This window comes from Protomyctophum bolini (assembly GCF_963924005.1).
Source record: "Protomyctophum bolini genome assembly, chromosome: 20".
NCBI classification, from domain to species: domain Eukaryota; kingdom Metazoa; phylum Chordata; class Actinopteri; order Myctophiformes; family Myctophidae; genus Protomyctophum; species Protomyctophum bolini.
This window is the reverse complement of record NC_137881.1, coordinates 15702792-15723569: the sequence shown is the minus strand read 5'-3', so window position 1 is coordinate 15723569 and position 20778 is coordinate 15702792. Positions and strand designations below refer to the sequence as shown.

General features: G+C 44.4%; 1 protein-coding gene across 1 annotated transcript; it reads right to left on the bottom strand.

Moving 5' to 3' along the window:
• Nucleotides 1–400: 400 nt before the first annotated feature.
• arhgef15b (Rho guanine nucleotide exchange factor 15b) lies at nt 401–20547 on the bottom strand. The gene is made up of 16 exons (XM_080791748.1): nt 20140–20547; nt 15778–16315; nt 11265–12230; nt 10475–10526; nt 10228–10289; nt 8775–9046; nt 7527–7687; nt 5745–5897; nt 5225–5354; nt 4601–4675; nt 3807–3899; nt 3511–3665; nt 2961–3128; nt 2727–2812; nt 2501–2605; nt 401–1951 (listed from the first exon to the last, which is right to left on the bottom strand). The coding sequence occupies exons 2-16, from the start codon at nt 16211–16213 to the stop codon at nt 1782–1784; spliced, it is 3084 nt and encodes a 1027-aa protein (XP_080647874.1). The 5' UTR covers nt 16214–16315; nt 20140–20547; the 3' UTR covers nt 401–1781.
• Between the last annotated feature and the right edge of the window lie 231 nt (nt 20548–20778).

The following is a 20778-nucleotide window of genomic DNA, read 5'->3' as shown; positions in this document are numbered from 1 at the left end:
TGCGTTCAGGGTTTAGCGAGGGGAGCAAACAGGGTGTCTTCTGGGAATTGCCCGGGGGGGTGAGTGAAGGGACAATGTTAGAGTCAGAATGTGAGGCTGTTAAGGTTCTGTTAGGCCTTGGGGAACATGGAACCCAGTAATTTCCAGCAATGTGATGACGTCTCATCGTCAACGTTCCCTGGTGACTCTTGGCATCTTGGTTATCACATGCCCCGTAGTTGAATTTTGTTCGCCTTTGTTGTTGCTCTGGGTTTTTGTCCCCATACAGTCAAACAGTTTGAATAGCCTCCAGTTAAACGGCATGCATGACTTGAATTTGCACTTTAAACTTGTGTATTGTATGCTTGTTGTCACCACTGACACAATTGTATGCGTCTCATGTAAATAAATACCTCTGAGCAAATAAACCATGGTTTTATTAATAGCACTGTTGTTCTAGAGGAAAAAAAAGTCATCCTACTCAAACAAATACTGTACTGTATATACAGCTTACCGTACATTTACAATTTATCCAGAAACAAATTTGCAGTATTCATATTGACAAACTACAGGGGGAGCTACTTTGCCAAAGTATTGACTTTTGCAACCGGTCCAGTAAAACTAGAGGGACATATTTAGGAGAGCTCGAGCACAACACCAAATAAAGCTACTCCATAGGCAACATTTACACAACTATTCATCTTTAAACAACGGCTCTTGTGCTTTAAACATGGCAAACTATTACTACGTTTTTGCAGGTAACTTAATATGAAAGTTATTTTGAGTAAGAGTTCTGTTCTCAGTTGCACAATAACCCGATTCCCGTGATCTGTGTAAAACTCCAGAGCTTGTGAAATTGATTCAAAGGCACTTCCTGATTTGATTTGTTCTGATATTCTTCAGGTGATTCAGATCATCTTTAAACATGGCAAAACATACAGTCTAAGTCAATTTGTAAACTGAAATGTGTGTGTGACAAATTCCTGTTAATCTGGTTGCCACAGCTGACAGGTTGTCAGATATGGCAGGAATGAGATACTTAGCTTACACGTGTGTTTGAGGTTATATAATTCTATAGTTATATAATTAAATTAACTGATATTCCTCACAGCAGTTCTGATGTGTCCATTCAGGTAGGGCAACGTTTTTGGCATTTCAAATTTGTATTTCAACAGTGATGTGGTGTTGATGCAGGGTTACACATATACAAGAAGACATTTTAGAGTGATAATGCTAACCCATGCTGTTCTCAATGAATACATATTTGCACATGTAACCACCAATTAAAACCCATAGTCTCCTACGTAGGAAACCAAACATCTATATAGTTCCCCTTACCAAGGGAAATATTAGGCTTCTGGTCTTCATTCAGGACTACTCTGATACTGTAGCAAATAGTCCACCTGAAAGACAGCTAGTTAGGGACAAGGAGGATTGAGTGTCCTGCTCTACCCCTTTTCGCTCTCTCTCACAGTACAAACAGGATGATGAACAATCTTGTGGACTCCCCACTACTGTTCAAATAATGTCACAATGTTCTTTTATTTTAAGCCTCTCATAAGCCGGTTCTCCTTCAAGCACAAGATGCATTTAAACAGTGGCATCTCTATGGTCTTTGTACAAATTCAACATAGCAAGGGCATTTCCTCATTCTGTTTTGAACAGGCTTGTTCTCTTCCATGGCCAGTTTTCAGACTCCGTGTTCCCCCCAAGTCTCCAATCCAGTTCAACAATAAGGAATGTTTACAGAAATATGTAAACCTTTTTCGCCCCCGTTGCTCGGCTGCAGTGGTCCGGTGGTTCTAAGATATGGTCCGAGCCTTGGGATTAGTGACCATGCTGGCGGCCTGCATGACCCGGTAGCGCTCTCGAAGGTTCCGCCGCCTCACATGCTCGTTGGTGATCTCGAGAACGTTGACTACGGGGAACCAGCCCCTCTGACCGTCGGACAGACGGTTTCCCTCGTACCAACCTGGGAGACACGGAGGGTATGGGAGGATGCAGGGCGGATGAGAGTTGAAAAGGAGGGAATTGGACAAACAAACATTGAAGAGGTTTCTGTCATGCAATCGAGTCGTCACAATTCAATAAACTGCTACGGTTGAGGGTTGAGGCAGTCGTTTAGGGATTAGGGAGTACAAACAAAGCAGAGTTGGGGAGGAGAGTGTGAATTATGACCATAAACCAATGACAGTATGTTCCAATGTTTATGAATACGACTACACTCACTGTATTTTACACAAGTTTTGAAGTACCGGTAAGTATATCTGTCAAGAGCCGATAAGGTTTGAGGTCAGGCTAGAGTAAAATGAAAAGCGATCGCCGATTGCTATCACAATTTTACATCCGAAACAAACGAAAAGCTTAACACAGTGCGGTGTTAAGCTTTTCGTTGTCTTTCTTTCTTTCCTCTAGTCTTGTGATTTCTGGGATCCCGCCGGTCCCAAGAAAAGTGTCAGGAAATACATTTGCTGGGGTAGATAATTGGGAGGTGTAGGACCCTCCTCGCCATTCCTCTTACCCTCGTTAGTTTTGCGTATGACATTGATGATCTCAGTGGGTTCCAGGGTGAGCTCATCCGCCTGTTGGGCCAGGTATGGCTCTATGCACTGCACCTGGGGACAATCTGGCCAAAGCATGATGGGAAATGAATACATTGAGACATGTGCTCTATGCATGTAATTACAGTAGTGCATTGTGTGTGTGTGTGTGTGTGTGTGTGTGTGTGTGTGTGTTCAACTTCTCACCCCAGTCCTCATAGATGACCTCCTCTTCGTCTCCATCTGGGATGCCGGGGTTGGGGAAGGCAGCCATCCACCTGTGCATGTCTGACCTTCGTACAGAGACCAGATGTCAAGAAACCAAAGTGACGGGGAAGTCCACATTCGTGATGACACACACACAGGCCTAATAGTATTTGCATGAAAATGTGGCCAACATGCATGCACACGGGCACAGGTGCACGCACGCACGCTACTTACTGCGACGGCGCTTTGAGCAGCCTCTCCATCATGCGTCCCTGGTGGTTCTCCAGCAGCGTCAGGTTGAAGCAGTGTTCCAGTGGACTCGGCCCGCTCCCGCTCTCGTCAAGGGGCTGCGCTTGCACCAGGGAGCGATGGGCGTGGTCCAGCACCAGGAAACGCTCCGCCCTGTCCAAGAAGAGCAGGACGGGTAGAACGTTATTTTTTTTTCTCCACATTTTCTCCATACACTATATAGATTTGTATTTATTTATTTAAGGATCCTGGAAATGTCCCAATTCTGTCAATAGATTATGCCAATGTTCTGAACAGTGTGGAACAATGGCCCAGTATTCCCAATACAATATATATTTCTGCAGGAATATAGGAAGGATAAATTGCATTCCTTCCCACCATTTCAAGGACATTTTTGTCACCTTCTGCCCCCCTCAGTCTGGCCATTAACTGTTGCCGTTTGGAGCACCAAAGTCTCCATCCACCTTAATGTCTGCTCTGTTTTCAACACTATAAGAGAACAAAATATAACTGAACACTTGAAAGGAGGACTGACCCTTTCTTGGCGGCGATGATGAGCAGGTCATTGAAGAGAAAGAGGTAGACGGGGATAAACTTGGCCCTCAGATTGAACAGCGTTCCACCTTTGGACATCTCGTGTAGCTCGCCCTTCTTCTCCAGATAGCGTGTCTGGGAAATGATGGGGATGGCCTTCAAAGTGGAAGAGAGAGTGAAAAGGAGAGAGAAAGAGAGAGCAACTGAGTGAGTGAGTGAGTGAGAGAGAGAGAGAGAGAGAGGAATGGGAAATACAAAGGGGAAGCAATATGCCTCGAGCATGGTGTCATTCCTTACCTTGAGCTTGTCAAACTCCAGTGTTTTGGACAGGTGTATAAGCTCCTCTACCTGCTTCATCTTCCCAACCTCTGTGTTACATATCTCAATGATCTAAGAGAGAGAGACAGAGATAGAGAGTCTGTGTTCAAACTATCAACAAGGTGAGATTTTAAATAATACAAAACCGGAAAAATGGAAGTATATTGTATGTGGAAACAATTCGGGATGCAATGATTTGCTGTACAAATATACCAATTGTTGTATCTGTTATACAGTTACTGGGGGGTATTATACTAAGTACCGCTTTGGAATAGATTATGCCGATGTAGGGCCAAATGGCAGTGTGCACTGTGCACTAGACATTCGGCGATCGATTTGGCCGTTTGCGAGCTTAGCCCCGGACAAACTCACGCACGCACACACACACACACACAGAGACAGACAGACAAACCAATCTCTAGTTGGCTCTGCCTCCTACAGAGCCACGCAGTAAAAATCCCGGCTGTCTCTCGACGACAGCATCAGGTTCATTCATTCCTTTAATGAATGCCTCCAGACCGCTCCCTGTTTAAAGAAGCCTGGCTGCACAGTCTTTCCATCTCGCTTCACCGCTCAGCTTTGGCTTCAGTAGCACGACTGCATGACTCACTCTCTCTCTCTCTCTCTGGTACTTAGACAATATGAAATCCTGCACTCAAGACAATAGAGGAGGCCAATGATGCGTCTTCTCCACTCCAGTGTTATACAAAAAGAACCATCCAGAATGTTGGCTTAATGAGGGGGGAGGAGGAGGAGGAGGAGGAGGAGGTTACCTTAGAAACTGACGCCAAGGCCTTGGATGCTGTCTGCTCTTCATTCGTTCCCTCCTTTGTTCTTTTCAGGATGTTCTGAGATGGCAAACAACGACAGTCTATTTTTGCACTGGCCAAAACACCAGGATACATTTTTTTTCTTCAGATGAGTAAACAAAACAGAAACACACAATCAGGGTTGTAAGGTTGAGGCGAGAGCTGCTTCAGTGTTTGCTCATGTGTCAAGGAGGGGAGTGGGGCAGATTATGCTGGAATGAAGATACATTCCACAACACAACGCACCATGATTAGCTCTAATCTAGGGCATTTAAATGGCATGTGAGAGGAAAGCAGGCAGAGGGGTCAATTGTGTCAGATTCTGTGGTACGATAACCCCAGTGTTGTATTTTTCTATAGCACACTTAACCCGCACTGTTTACAATCGTCTTTGCACAGGAGTCGTACTTGCACAGTAAATATAGAAATCCTGTGACATCACTGACCTTTATACCCTGCTGTACCGCCTACACTCTAGGTCAGATAATGGCATTCTTTGGTTGGCTTTCACTCTAGTCCAGGACCAAAGAATGCCCGCCTTAGATTTACTTCCTGCACTGCGACCCGATTACACACAATGCCGCTCACCTCTATGAGCATCTTAATGCGCGTGATGCGCTGGAACGGCAGCAGCAGGAAGGACATGAAAGGCAGCCGCTGGCACTGAGGCGACTCTTGGAGACGAGTGATGACCGTGGCAAACTGCACACTGTTCTTCCTGTGGATAAATTCACAACTTGTTGAGCATGTACATAGACCTGCTATTTTTCACCAAATATATTTGCCTATTATGGCATGCCCAGAACAGGAACGCACGCGAGGCTTCATATGGGTTAATAATTGTGGAAGATAAAAACTTTTAAAAAGATTCGATTCTCATCTCTCTACATCTTTTCCGTCGTCCTCCCTGTCCGTCACCATCAACAATATTGTGATTTTCCTGTTGTTCTACAAACTGTCCGTTAAAAGAACCATGGTGGCTGGTTTCTGCAACTCTATAAGGTATCTATTAATCTTATAAATTCACTTACATACATCCTATTTAAATATATAAACAGGGACACCAGGGGGAAAGTGGTAGAGGGTCAGGTTGAGCATTGCTCCTCACATGAGTGTGGTGTAGGTCTTCTCCTGGTAGATCTGATTGCGGACGTAGTCGATGTAGGCGGGGAAGTTGTGCTGGGAGTGGTAGTGGATGATGTCACAGATGTCGGTGAAGACCAAGCTCTCGTCCAATCGGTCCTCCAGGTCCTTCAGGAACCTTAGATGGTGGGTCAAAAGGCAGAGGTCAAGGGTCACTCATAATAGAAAACTCCTTGTTTTACGGCGTGGCTCTGTAGGAGGGGAGCTGTCTACAAATGGCTCTGTCTGTATGTATGTCTGTGTTTGTCTGGGTCTAATCCTGCTAAACGACTGGCCTGATCAGTGCTGTGCACACTGCCAGTAGGCCAAGGAAGTACCTCCATGCGAGGTGAATATTGTTTTTACATTTTTTACTTTCATCATTTTATAATTTCATAATATAATAGAAGTGAATGGTGGTCAGATTGGGCCAAAACCTTCCTCAAATATGGAGTCATAAGTCATACTCTAGAGACGTCATAGATCAGTGGTTCTCAAAGTGGGGTCCGGGGAGTCCTAGGTAATTGTGTTAATATAGCATCATGCAGTGATGATCCCCACAAACGGTCAGGGCGCCTGTTCAGGGGGGGAGGAAGTGGGGGGATAGCGTGTGCCGTGTAGCTATGGCCATTTTTAGCCCAAGGAGTGTGTTTTGTGCAAAACGAATGCTTGGAATGGATTCAGAATCGTGAAAACCCCCTAGTTTGACATGTCACATGCTACTTAATTAAAGCATAAGGAAAGTTTGAAATGTTTTGCCATATATAGGATGTTAATGGTAGGGTCACAAGAAACCCCTATAAAAAACAATTGCTCAAAACTGACAGCCAGTCAGCAAGTGGATTCATGAATGCATGTATATAGACAATATTTTAGGCCAATACAAAAAGACTATAATATATTGTACCAAATTTCCCACCCCACAAGCCTGGCTGCCGGACTGTATACAGCAGGCCAAAGTCCATTCTTTATTACAACTTGGCAACAGATCAGAAATGGCATTGTCGCTTTTCCCCTCAATATGTATCTTATCTCTTTCATCAAGTGACTCCAGGGTTCAGTTCCAGCCATAAACACATCCCATATATATATATTTATATATTTTTGTTCAAATACTGTACAAATATGTATTCATGTATTTAATAATGCATTTCGGAATATGAACAGGAAGGACTGTTGTTTTCAATGTACTTTGTTAAACGTGTCATATAATCCCAATGGGATGGGCCAAAGTGGCATGACACGAAAATAAATATTTCATTCATTCATTCATTCATATATCTTTCCTCGTCCGTCCTTCCTAACCCATCCACCCCCTCTCTCTCTCTCTTCCTCCTCTCCAGTGTCAAGTCCTTTCAAGTCATAAACAAGCCATATCTTCTATTCCAGTGGTTTTTAACCAGTGGTCGTTGAGGGGGTTCCAGGTGGTCCCCAGCTAAATGATGGAAGAGTTAGTAACCATTTGGTTTCATTTTACACTGTCAGGAGTTAAATTATTGTTAAACATCTGCATTACTTAATTCATAAGAAGTCTACACAATTAGAGAATGTAGAAGAATTGTTATTTTGATCGTTATCCAACGACAACAAAATATTCTTTGGTCTTGGGTCTGAGAGGCAAAATCTCATCAAAATGGTCCGTGGCTCAAATGCTGAATAAATAATGGTCCCCGATATGAAAAGGGTGGAAAACCACTGCTCTATTTTGCTCCCACCCCAGAACCGCTCCCCTGTTTCTATCTGAACTCCGACCCCCTCCATCTCTCACCTCTCGCTGACCTCACGGATCCTGAGGACGTTGGAGAAGAGGGTCTTGCGGTCCCTGATGATCAGCGTCTCTTCCAGGTCGCGGCTGTCCAGGAAGTGGTCGGTCAAAACGCGCAGGGATCGGAGGTAGGACGCCTCCGACGTCATCACCTCGAACATGCTCTGTGGAGGAAGGGGGGGGGGGGGCATGAATGAACTTTGTTCAAACGTTGTTTTGATTGTATTGTACCAGTTTGCTTTGGTAATGTAAATGTTGTTGTTGTTTTCTCATGCCAATAAAGCCCTTTGAATTAAATTGAACATTATGCATCTTGCGATGGGTCAGCCGAGAAGCGGAGCGCTGGCTTGTTTTTTTGACTGCTCTTGCTACAAATGATCTGTCCACCCATGCCAATGGGGGATTAATTTGGTTCCATTTGTACACTCTCAGGCTCCGTACACACCGGGAGCGATTATTTTGTGTGATTAAATCACATTTAAACTGCCGGGCTCGAACTGGAAACTGGTTTTCCCAACCAGCCATTCTCTCGGCCACTCTACCCCTGAGCCGCCCCATATTATGAGTACGTGCACACTGAGCACGATTAATAACGAGGCAATGAAGCGCGTATTTACTTTTCAAACTTCAGCACAAATAAAATCCTCAACCTGTATGAATGCGGTATCACCAAAATAAATGTTTGATGAGAAATAACTGCGTTGCTTTTTCGCATCGTTCCGCATCGCTCCTGGTGTGTAATTGTCTTCAAAGCTAAAATAACACTATAGAATTTACGGTGGTGATTGGGGGTCCGTGAAACTAAAAAAAGCTGAGAAACACTGCCTATCTATCTACAGCAGTGGTTTTCAACCCTTTCCATATCAAGCCCATTCATTATTCGGCATTTGAGCCACAGACCACCATTTGATGAGATTTAGCCTCTCAGACCCAAAACGAAAGAATATTTTGTTGTAGTTCCATGCTGGTACCATAGGAGAGATAACAGGCAGACGTTGATCAAAATAACAATTATTCTACATTCTCTAATAGTGTAGACTCTCTAATAGTGTAGAATTTACACCAAATGTAAGGGTACATTTGGTTTAATTTTCACACAAGAGTTAAAGATCTATAAGGGTCCATTTGGCTACCAACTGGAACCCCCTCAAGGACCACTGGTGGTCCCCGGACCACTGGTTGAAAACCACTGATCTACAGTCTAATGTCCTCTCCTCCAAAACTCATGTCCCACCCCTCCATCCTCCTTACCTCCTGGTATTTGCACTCCTCGGGGCTGAGCTGCTCCAGCACGCCGCTGTCCCGTACAGCCGGGAGGTCCTGCCACAGGGTGCTCTGGCCCGGCATGGGCACAGGACTGCCCCTGGTCGCCCCGTTGCCCGAGCAGCCCGAGCTCGTGCTGGTGCGGCGGGAGCTCCAGTCCACGGCGTAGTCGGCGCTGGTCTTGCTGATGTTGCGGCACACCGTCTGCCGTCGGATCTCCTTGGTGATGACGGTGGCGCGGTACGTCTGGTACAGCGGCTCTGTGGAGGGAGGGTGACGGAGGTGACAGGTCAAAGTCATAAAAGGAGAGTTACGACATCTCCGTTCACTTCGTGGGGCCAGTCCAATGACATTACAGAGACTTTAGATGTCACTGTACAATACTTTAAAACAGTTGTCATGTTGCACACATGCCAAAAATCGCTTATATCTGCGCCGCTCTCATTGAAAACAATGTATTTAAAACTCCACCATGTCACTCTCCAGCGCTACATGATCAGCGCTCGCGCGCTGATTTCTGTCCCCTCAATGACGACACTCTCCTAGACCACACCACTATGATTCTGCTATGAAAACTACCATTTCACTCGTAGAGAATTTAAAAAATGTGAAGTGAGGGGCGCCCACATGACGTCACTGCTTAAAGCAAACATTAAAAGTTGATATACTTGGCTGCCACATGATGTCACGAGTGGGGCGGGGGGGGGGGCTGTTGATTTTTGGGGGCTTGCTGATTTTTGAGGGAGCAAACTTGGCCATAGACTTGGCTGCCGTGTACATGACGCCATGTCTGAAAGGCAGACGTTGGAGGGGATAGCGCCCCTCAATAATAGGAGGTGCATGGAATGGAAGGATTTTGGACTGGAATAATAATTAATAGTACCGGTAGATAAATCCAGATTTACTCAAAAGAAGTAATGAATTAACAAAACACTGGAGCCTTTTGCATACAGCTCATTAAAGGGGCCAGTCATTTAAAGGGTACAATTATCCTCCTATATTAAAATTGGTTAATGGAAGGCCAGTCAGCCGTCACTATGACTCAGACATAACCCTGTCACATGCCCATATATGGGCACATAGCGATGACATCAGGGATCACCATATATGGGCATAAAAGGGACATGAATGACAGATACAGAGATATCCATATATGGGCAAAATCGGCGGTGTGACGTGTGAGGCCTCAGTAGTGGAAGACTTCTAGTAAAGACTTCTAGGAAACTAAAATCTCCACTAAAGCGTCTGTCCTGTGTCTGGACTGCACATGGCCCTAGGTTAAATTTACACAATGATGACAATGACGACAGTGATGACGATGCACAGCAAACATGCTCTAAACTGGTTTCATGTTATGTCGAACACAACGCCTCCTAAAAACCTTTATTTACATGCTCTTGTCAGAGTCACAGGTGTCAGGTGTCAAGGTAGCCTTTCTTACCATCCTGTAGCCTCGACTCCCAGTCAAACGAAGAGCCCTTCCTGGGCGGTGCCAATGGCCGCCTGAGAGAGAGACAGAGAAAAGAAAAGGGGGGAGGGGGCAGGAAAAAGGAAAAGTGTAACCTAGACCTATCTGGCAAACATGTTGAATGAGTGAGACAGTTATTATGATAAGATGGGTGTAAACTCTATGCTGACACGGAGTGCTAGGCACTCGTGAAGGGAATCCAGGCGATGAGTGAACTCACTGCACTTCCTCCGTGTCCTCTCTCTCTTCCTTAGCGCCGTTCTCCTCTTGTTCTGGAGAAAGTGAAGAAAAAAATGAAAAAAAATCATCAAAAGTAAAGTCTGCATGCTCCTGACACGATTTTCTTTATTATTATTAATAAAGATAATCGCCATCTGAGCTAAGTCGCAGCTTGCAGACTTTATTTCTCTTTACTTGGTACTGTACGTAGTACTGCTCTCTTCTGTCACTGTGTGTTATAGGAAAGCAACAAAGCCTATACATCCATCCATCTTCAACCGTTTATCCATAGTTTGGTCACAGGGCAACAGCTCCACCAGAGAGCTCTTCGACAGATGTTGGAGAAAGCCTATCCAAAAAACTAAATAATTCCACTGCCCTTAAAAACCTTTAAACCTAAAACTGAAATGTTGCTTCAATTTGTTCTATCATTTGCAGTTAACCCATTAAAACGGGAAAGCATCTGTGTCATTTTAGAGTTTTGCTTAAAAAATAGCTTGTACATCTGCTATTTTTGAATTTTTTGAAAAAACTTTAAAGTGTGAATCGGCCTGAGGCGCGACATACCAAAGCCTACATGGGTTGTGCAGTCGATGCGCTGTGATTGGACAGTCGCTGTGATTGATAGCCTAAACCTAACCCTAACCCTAACCTCAGTAAATTTAACTTGTCCGGGGGCGTGTTTATAAACACAACCCGTGTAGGAATTAGTATGTAGCGCCTGAGGCCTTAATGGATGAAATACACAAAAGATTTTTAGTACGTTAGCCTCGTCAGGAGTCAGGACCAACCTCTAGGCTGCGTGAGGGACTGCATGGAGGCACTGCTGAGCCTCCGGGGGTCCGTGCTGGGCGGCGGGACTCTGCGTGGCTGTAGTGGGCTGCTGGGGGGTAGAGGGGGCGCCCTCTGAGGCGTCAGGGAGCCGGTGGAGCTACCGGGGGACAAGGACCTCAGCGACTGCCACTCGTCCGCCGTAGGCTGCGGGAGAGGAATTCCGCCTCGCTGCCCCATCGTGGGGCGCCGGGGAGGGATGGCGGGCGCCGCGTCGTCCGGGCTCGATGGCAGATCCCGGTCCGGCAGAAACTCTGACGCGGGGTCCGAGCTGCTGGAGGACAGCTTGGTGCGACGTGCAGGTTTCCGCACCCTGATGATGGGGATGTCCAGCTCGTGGCACGAGACTGTGGTGGAAGGCATCGTGGACCTTTTGGGCGTGACCACCAATAGCGTGTCCTCGTAGATGCTCTCCTCTTGGTGCTGGAAGAGGGGCGACTGAGTCCGTTTGGGGGGGATGGGCGGAGACTGAGAGCGTGTGACGGAGAGCGAGGCGAGAAGGGCTTTGGGGCCCGGATCAGACCTCCTCCTATTACCCTCCGCGATGAGAACGTCCAAAACGTGGTGGAACTTCTCCTTCTTTTGCTTCACAACACAATCCTCACTCTCCTCGCCCACCTCCTCCTCCTCCTCCTCATCCCCTGCCTCGCTCTCCCCTTCGCCGTCTCTCACCTCCTCCTCCTCCTCCTCCTCCTCCCCATCCTCCTCTTCCTCTTCCTCCGCCAGGTCAATCTCATCCTCTTCCTCTTCTTCCTCTTCCTCGTCCACGGGCACCCATATGAGTTTCATGCCAGGCCGCTGGAGGTGGCACACGCAGCTACAGTTCCTGTCACAGCAGGGACTGCCGAGAGGCGTGTCCGTGCCGCGCTCCGCCTTCGTTTCCCCTCCTCCGACATGCTGGAGCTCCACCTCCTTTCCGTCAGGTGCTAAAGGAGAGGAAGGTGTGCAGAGTTAAGGTGGGTTGCACACTGGGCGCGTTTTTCAGAAAACCGATGGAGAAACACCGCTAAGAATTCGAAAAGCAACCGATGTTATTTTTTTATTTTTTTATAAACGGTACTTTACTGTCCAATATTATTGTGTGTGGGTGTGTGTATGACTGTGAGAGTGTGTGGGGGTGTATGCGTGTGAGTGTGAGTGTGTGTGTGAGTGCGTGTGTGTGTGTGTGTGTGTGTGTGTGTGTGTGTGTGTGTGTGTATGTACGCGTACGCTCACATAATGTTTGCACTTTATTATTATCCTGTCTGTGTGTGATCTCCTACAATTATAGCATCTATCTAAAGAATTCGAAAAGCACGCTCTGTGTGTGGGGACCTTTAGAGTTCTGAAAAGGGAAGAAGATTTTTCAAAAAGAGAAGTATTTTGTGCTTACAACAATGACAATACTCCCCAGGTTGGCAGAGGAGTGTAGCGCCCAGGATTACATTAGATAATTGACACTGGGTGGAAAAAAGATTATTGCAAAATCGTAGGATAAAAATTATAAATAAAAAAAAACATGGTTTTGAACCACTTAGAGTACAATATAGCCAAATGTCCTTAATCAGTTTTCTTCTGTGTGAAGCCACTAATATACTGCCTTTTAACTTACTCCATTACATCAATATACATTACACATAGAGTCGCCATTAGCCAAATGACTATTCCATGCCCCCCGTTTTCAAAGACATTTTGTGTGGAAGAAAAACAGAGGCAACCTAGAGACCCCTGAAGGACCCCAGACAATGAAGTACTGTACATAAGATTTATTAAACTGTAACACACTTAACACTCAACCCTCTTAAAGATACAAAAGACAGATACATCTGTCTTTTTCCATTTAGGCGTATATTATCATGTGACTGATTGGTGCGTTTCCTGCCTGAACATGTGTATCCTTAGATAAAGGGGTCGCTTAACTTTCATTGCAAACCCTTTCCGTGTGTGTGTGTGTGTGTGTGTGTGTGTGTGTGTGTGTGTGTGTGTGTGTGTGTGTGTGCGTGCGTGCGTGCGTGCGTCTCACACACTGTCAAACCAGCACTGTATCACTAATACAGCGAGTCTGCAAAGTGGTATCTTAAAATATTGTTGAAAAGGATCATTCCATACGAAATTACTCCAATAATATTGCCAAAATAAAATGAAGGTGAGAGAGAGAGGAGAGAGAGAAGTGCACGAGAAAATGTAATCAAAGTTGACTGAAGAAGGCAAACAAAACACAAGATTTAATCATGTGGATCCCGAGATTCAATTTAGTTTTAGTTTTTTTGTTTGCTTTCTTGTCCACTGTGATTCCATTTTCTCATGTCCTTATCTCTCTCCTTCGCCATCTCTCACCTCCTTGATCTTCTTTTGGCATTATTAGATTGTGTGTCACACATACTAATTACACTGTTCTAATGTGGACCCCGAGATCAACATTAGAACAGTGTGGTTCCAATATGGATCTCAGACTTCATGTGGACAGCCTGAGACGTCTGTCAACTAAGACATATCGATGATGTATTTCTCCAAATTCGGGCAGGTTTTCAGCCTGAGCCAAGCCCCATTGACTTCTAATAACAATTTATAAATATGAAATATTTCAAATGGTAGAAAACATAAGTGAAATAAATTAGTGGATGTACAGTATGCCACAGATTGGTCCAACAGTGCAAGATTAGCCACACACACACACGGCTAGCTTTGTGCAGACACGGTAAAACAGAAAGATGAAAATAGGGGAAGAGGAAGAGAAAAGTACAAAGGCATTAATGAGTAATGACCGAACAATAAATTGCAACTGGTTAATGAAAACAAACAGAAACATTACGAAAGTGAAAGAACGAGAGGTTGAAACAGGTTGTCTTGCACCGCAAACTCATGGCTGTTAATTTAACCCTGAGAGGGTATGTAACATTTTTACACTTCAGAGATTTAAATTAACAGTCAGTCACTAACTGTCCTGTGTTTTGTGACCACAAAACAAGGAACTGATATCTGTGTCTGACTGGAAATGGAATTTCTTTCTATTATTTATTTTACACCTGATTAAATTGTTAGTTCTGCTGCCTGCTTTCCTGTTCATGTTGAACGTTTGTGAACTTGGAGAATTAGGACAAAGTTTAGCAAGCCTACAATTTACAATCTCACACACACAGTGAGTGAGTGAGTGATTACAAAGGCTGGCAAGTTCCCTAGTATTCACAATGTCAAGAAAGGGGCTTTGGATCCTAGATTATAAAAGCCCAAAGTTGGCCCGGATGGGCACCTAGACTCCAAAGTAGCCCGCCAGTACGTTGCAGGTTCGAGTCCCGATCCCGACGGCCTTTGCTGCATGTCACTCCCCATCTCTCTCCACATTTCCTGTTAAACTACTATCCTATCAATATAGGCAAAAAGCCAAAAAAAAACCCAAAGACATCTTCAAAATAAAAGCTAGAGCAGCGCTGAAAGGAAACGAGATGAAGTGCTGATGGAAATCAATATCTGTACATTATCTTCGTTTAGAGTGCAGGGAACTAATGCAAGCCTACTTCCCTCTGTACACACTGTCGAGCACAGTCACTTTGGCTATTCAAAATGTGGAAGACTAGTAGCGACAGCTAATGGAATGGGGATCCATTCCCGCCCAGCCACACAGATGATGTGTTTACCTATCCAGGTGCACAACTGACAGACAGAACCTGTTTATTAAGGGTGTTGCTACAGGGCTGATATGTCCTACAACGCCACACCCAATCTGTTAGAGCCAGGGGAAGTAGGGAACTGTATGTTAACTATTCTCCATGCTTCATAGTCCAGCTGCAGTTTAGACTGTATGTAACTTTATCCACATGATTCCTGGTGTCCCAATTTTGGGCATGTCATAATAGGCGAACCTTTTCTATTTTCGGCTAAGAGATTTGGTGTAATGGATAATATGGAGAGGACCAAATATAGACCCCTGGGGTACCCCCGTCAATGTAGTATATAGGGATTAAGTGATTACACAACAAACCAAGGCGTGTACACATGCGGCACTTGCAAATGCCTGCATCACATACTAACAAATGACAACACACCCTGTCTGCAAGTAGCCCTATACTACAGGCAGCTGTCAAATACAATTGTACAAAAATCATGTATTTTGTAGCCTACAACTTTGTCAATGTATTTATAATATAAGCCATGAAATACTACACTTAATGATAACTCATACCTGACTGATCAACTGAATGGTTTAACTATGGGGAAGAACTATGGTAGAAATACAGCTTATATTGTTATGTTGTTCACCTTTAGGCTACTGTAAGTATTAGTCAAAGGCATTGTCTTTGTAAAGCTATTATCTTCCTGCTTTCGTTACAGAACTACATAACCACCAACACTAGTGTTTGATGTACTTCTCCTATCCCATGAGCTTTAAACGTCTATCTTAAAATGCAACGTGTCTCTCAGATTTGCCTTAACAATTACTGAATACTGACGGATACTGTAGATACAGAATTCCTCAACAATTCAAATCAACTCTACCTGATCGCCCCGATTCAACGCCGACGCCATTCCGCTCCTCTCCGCCAAGGGTCTCGCTCTGCGCTCGTTCACTCTCCTGCCGAAGGAGGCGACTCTTTGGGGGCAGCGGAGGCGCTTGCTCTCCATCCGCCTGGATCTGCAGACTGCTGCGGGATGGTTTGGGCTTTATGGTGGGGGCCCGTTTGAAATTCTTCTTTGGGACGTGCTCCGTTGTGCCATTGATGGGCGTCCCCCCTGGTGTAGGCCCCTGTTGGCTAAACCTGTCCACAATCCTTTTGACCTTTCCTTTAGAACTGCGAGTCTTCCTGGTCCTATCTCCCAGAGGAAGGGAGTCGTTTTGGGGCAATGGTTTCTGAGGGATGGGGGGTCTAGTTCTGGCTTCAGGTTTTGGGGGTAAAGGGGTCGTGGGGGATACAGATGCTTCTGGAACAGACATGGCAGGTGGGGTCTTTCCTCAGAGCGTGTTTCACTCCCAGTCCTGCCCAAAACAGAGGCCAGGCCTTGAGGGCAAAGGTCACTGCGGTTGAGTCATGATGATCTAAACAGTGAAGAGAGGAAGAGAATACCATCAAATAACATTTTATCAAAAGGGCAATGCAACTCATCACAATCACCTATACTATAGCGGTTTAACACACTCTTTTACAATTACCCACAAATGACCCACCATGACAATTGTTATGAGCATTTTGTATAGCTATAATAAACCTATTCAATATAGCACCATAAAACATAGGACATTAAGTGTTGCAACTGTACTGCTCATAACTTGGAGCTGCACACGCTGCTCCCTACTCAGTGAAATGTGAACTTCGTCACTGAGAAAGAATACTGGAACTTTGGACTGGAAGAGGTCCACTCCTCCCTATTGTGAAAACATTCCCAACAATGAATCATGTGATTTTAACAAAGCAATAATGTGCTTTCTCAGAAACCAGCTGCCTGAAGTAAATCCGAGTTGCTGGTGATATAGAGCATTATATTGCTCTGTGTAGAGTGAAACACCATGAAAGAACAATTTCCCCTTAAGCACAAGATCGGTATCGACCGATCGTGAGAAAAACTGGTGAACGGGGTCAGTCCCAGAAAACCTGATCGGAGCACCTATAAACATGGGTTCAATACAATTCATTCATATTTAACCAAAAGCTGCAATGTAACCACATTGTGCAGCACCTGACAGACTGAATAGCTAAACAGATAACTTTTGTTGAATATGAGCAATTTTTTGTCATAAGATGAAGTGTATATTAGCGTTAAAATGTAAAAGTTATACATAGGCTGAATAACTGCAGGTGGGTACACATGCAGCAAACTTGGTGCAAAGTCGCACATATTCACATCAGAAATGAATTTGCATCAAAAGGCAAGTGTGCCTTTTCTGCATTCAAAGCAGTCTGGTTCTGTTCTGGTCATTCAAATAAAGCAGATAAAGAAGGATCACCAACTCTTTGCCGTTCACATCACATTCCAATCTCTAAATAAATACATAAAAACATAAAAACATTTTGCTTATCTGATGCGTCTGCAACAGCTGATGTAACACCAGACCCAAAGAGGGTTAGTCATTTTCTGAGTCATAGAGCGTTCCAGGAGAAGAGGCTATTGACTTGGCCAAGTACAACTCCTTAAGGAATTTACTCGTGTGGAAGAATTGTGGTACATTACACCTTTCACCATTATGTGGTTCACCTTTGGCCTTATAAGTTCTGGCCATCTGAAAATCTTTGATCATAGAATGAAGATGCCGTAGGCGCACAGGTAATGACGTAACGAGGTCAGGTTCTCTCTCATCTTTGTATATACAGTAGCTATATGCTTTTCTCCCTGCTTTCCTTAGAGAACCATTTGGCCACGACTAACATGAGTTTTGAATGTACTTCTCCCATGAGCTCAATTTCAATCCTAGATTGTAAAGTGCCTCTGACTCCATTTGCATCAACAGTTACTGATTGATACACATTTCCTCAGTTATATGCAACTTAGATTACTTATTTAGGTAGATAAAAGCCTACCCTTTCTTTTACATTATTCAGTCATAATATAGTATAATATCTCATCTTAATTTTCCATATGAAATATTTAAAAGGTAGCTCATGCCTGTCCAAGTACTTAATCTGCATTTCTCGATTTCAATTCTAAATGATTACAAATGCCGCAGGCTGGCATGCAACCAACACTGGCTGTCTGCCAACCGTGCACATAACAGACACATCACATAATGAGGAGTCTTCCTAGCAGCATTTGTCAAAATAACCATCAGTCCTGTTTTTGACATTTTTTGGACGGGGTTTGAAGAAACTGCACAGACTAGTCAGACAAGTTTGTGACAAGAGGTGTCACGTTCAGACTCATAGAGTGCTTCTCATAGAGTGCTCATGCAACTCTGAAAGATGTGGTGTCACATTTTCCAGGAAAATGCTTATTTTGATGGTTTACATTAAAACACCCAACAAATCACATCATGATTTACAGTAGCTACTGTTAGTGTTACTGAAAGACTAAACAGGAAGTCTTTCACTAACACCAAGCTGATATGCGCTACTCTCCGGCACTATCCATCTATTCATCCTTAACCACAAAGCTTAGGTACTATCTTTTTCAGGGGTCATCGTTATGCTGGTTTGTTTGGTAGACATTTGTCAAAATTACATTTTTGCCACGGACATACGTTTGAGAACTGCTGTCCTAGTGGACTTCTACTAATATGCCATAGTCATAGTAAATAAGTGTCATACATTTTCTGAAAACCTGGAGACAGACTTTCAGTAATTGGGTCAAAATAAGAGCATTGTAAGATTATGTAAAAACAAAATCACCAAATCTAGCCAAAAATAGCCAATCTAATTAGTAGCTTGTAGATCTAAGATCTCGGCTAGTTTGGTTCCCCCCCAGAATAGGTATGGTGGGGTCCAGCCTTCCAGGTGGTTAATGCCTTTACCACGTTTAACATTTTCCCCACCGTTGTGTGTTGGCTTAATGTCTTTTCAAGAATTTAGTCAGTCAGCAGTTCCAGCTAAATCAAATTATCAAATCTACGCTGCCTCTAACTGCAACTTCTGTGTAGAAGAAAGAAGAGGCACTGTGTAACTTTATACTCAAAACACTGTAATAGCGGTATGTTTGTTTGTTGTGTGTCCAGGTTGCAGTTTTGGCCCCCAGGTTATTATCATTATCCATGAGGAACTACTGTATACAGTATCACCACTATAAGTAGGGTGTGTTCACACACACTCGATATCCAGCAGGAATAACACACTCTGTGTGTGTGTGTGTGTGTGTGTGTGTGTGTGTGTGTGTGTGTGTGTGTGTGTGTGTGTGTGTGTGTGTGTGTGTGTGTGTGCGTGTGTTTCTGCTTATGGGAACCAAATGTCTCTCAAAGCATACTTTAGGGTTAATCTCCCCCACATCCTTCAGTGTCTAACCACTGGGATGCCACAGCCCTATTGTCTCTCCTCAGTCTCTTGACCTGGTTCATTCAATAGCAGCATGATGTATTTAAGCTTTCAATTCTATTCTCCAGTCTGTCAGACAGAGACATACACGCTCTGGCTATGTGGGGGCGTTCATTCAGAGCGAAGGGGTCTACCTAATAAGCCTGACAGATCCAATGTATGGATGTCACTTTAATGTGTGATCTTCAATAAATAACAGTTGGTGAACAATACAACAGAGTGCCGAAAGTGGACTCTGACCTCCATTAACACAATGCTGTGTGTGTGTGTGTGTGTGTGTGTGTGTGTGTGTGTGTGTGTGTATACAGTATACCATCTGTGGTTGATAGTAATGGGTCACAGGGTGTTTAAATGGGGCGGGGGTTCAAGAGAAAATCTGGAGCACCAGACAGAGATGTACTGCATTTATATAGTCTGTGTGTGTGTGTGTGTGTGTGTGTGTGTGTGTGTGTGTGTGTGTGTGTGTGTGTGTGTGTGTCCAAGTTCCACGTTGGCCAGGAAGAAGAGACGGAAAAGGTGTGTCGATAAGGAAAACATAAATAGGAAGAGGATGAGGAACAGAAATGAGAAACACACACACACACACACACACACACACACCCACCATTAACTGGTTTATAGTCGTTTGAAGAGATCAATTACATTAATGAATTCATTCATTCATATTAAAATACACCACGCAATATTGTACATCACTGTAGGCTGCGCTGCTGTACAACAACTGTAAGGTTTATGTACAAAACAAACCGAGTTAGACACTCACGAGTCACTATGTATTTTATTGATCTTCATATGAAATAAATATACTAGCCTACATCTATGAGAATCTAAATCTTAACCAACGGCTTGCTCGTCAATGAATGACCACCATGTGAAAATCTGAAAATTAAAAGCTGCCTATACTCACCGACATTCCCAGATCATTGTTTTTGTCGTTCAAGTTTAATGTTGAATTGATACATTATTGTGGCTTCAAAGAGGAACCGCCGGTGTGATCAGCTGTCTGTCGCTTTCGATTAGAATCCTTAACAGGTCGAACGCTTATGTAAAACTTCACTTGTCCCACGGATGGTATATATTTAAAAAAAAAAACAGTATAGTCGAAATAGGCACGCGAAATACTCCACGGCGGAAATATAATATCCAGTGAGTTCATCTGAAGTGTCTTATTGTTGTGTCCCTGACATGCTGTGCATGTCTGTGAATGCGTGCATGTGAACGGACTGGAGCCTGTATATGTTTCTTTGTTATCATGCGTGGATGAGAGCCAGCCAGCCAAGCCAGTGGAGCACCCCCCGGTCCCTCTCTGGGTGGAAAGCCTGGTGACGCGAGGTCCCTCTCTGGGTCCTTTCCCTTCTCCTCCTCCTCCTCCGCCCATCACCCTTCACCCCCCGCCCCCTCCCCACTGGCCCCTGATGCTGGGCGTTTTCGTTGGAAAACATCATGTCCCATAGTCCGGAGGGACTGCTGCGCGGTGATTGGCTAGTTATTTGTCAGGCAACTGCTGGCATGCATGCATGCATGCATGCATGCAGAGTTTTTTTTG

What these genes read in the sequence shown, in the direction of transcription:
- arhgef15b (XM_080791748.1), bottom strand. Translation starts at nt 16,213, where the DNA reads ATGTCTGTTCCAGAAGCATCTGTATCCCCCACGACCCCTTTACCCCCA. An exon ending in GTCCCTCACGCAGCCTAGAG is followed by an intron (nt 10,527 to 11,264) that starts GTTGGTCCTGAC and finishes CACTTTCTCCAG; the next exon opens with AACAAGAGGAGAACGGCGCT. An exon ending in ATCCGTGAGGTCAGCGAGAG is followed by an intron (nt 5,898 to 7,526) that starts GTGAGAGATGGA and finishes CCACCATCTAAG; the next exon opens with GTTCCTGAAGGACCTGGAGG.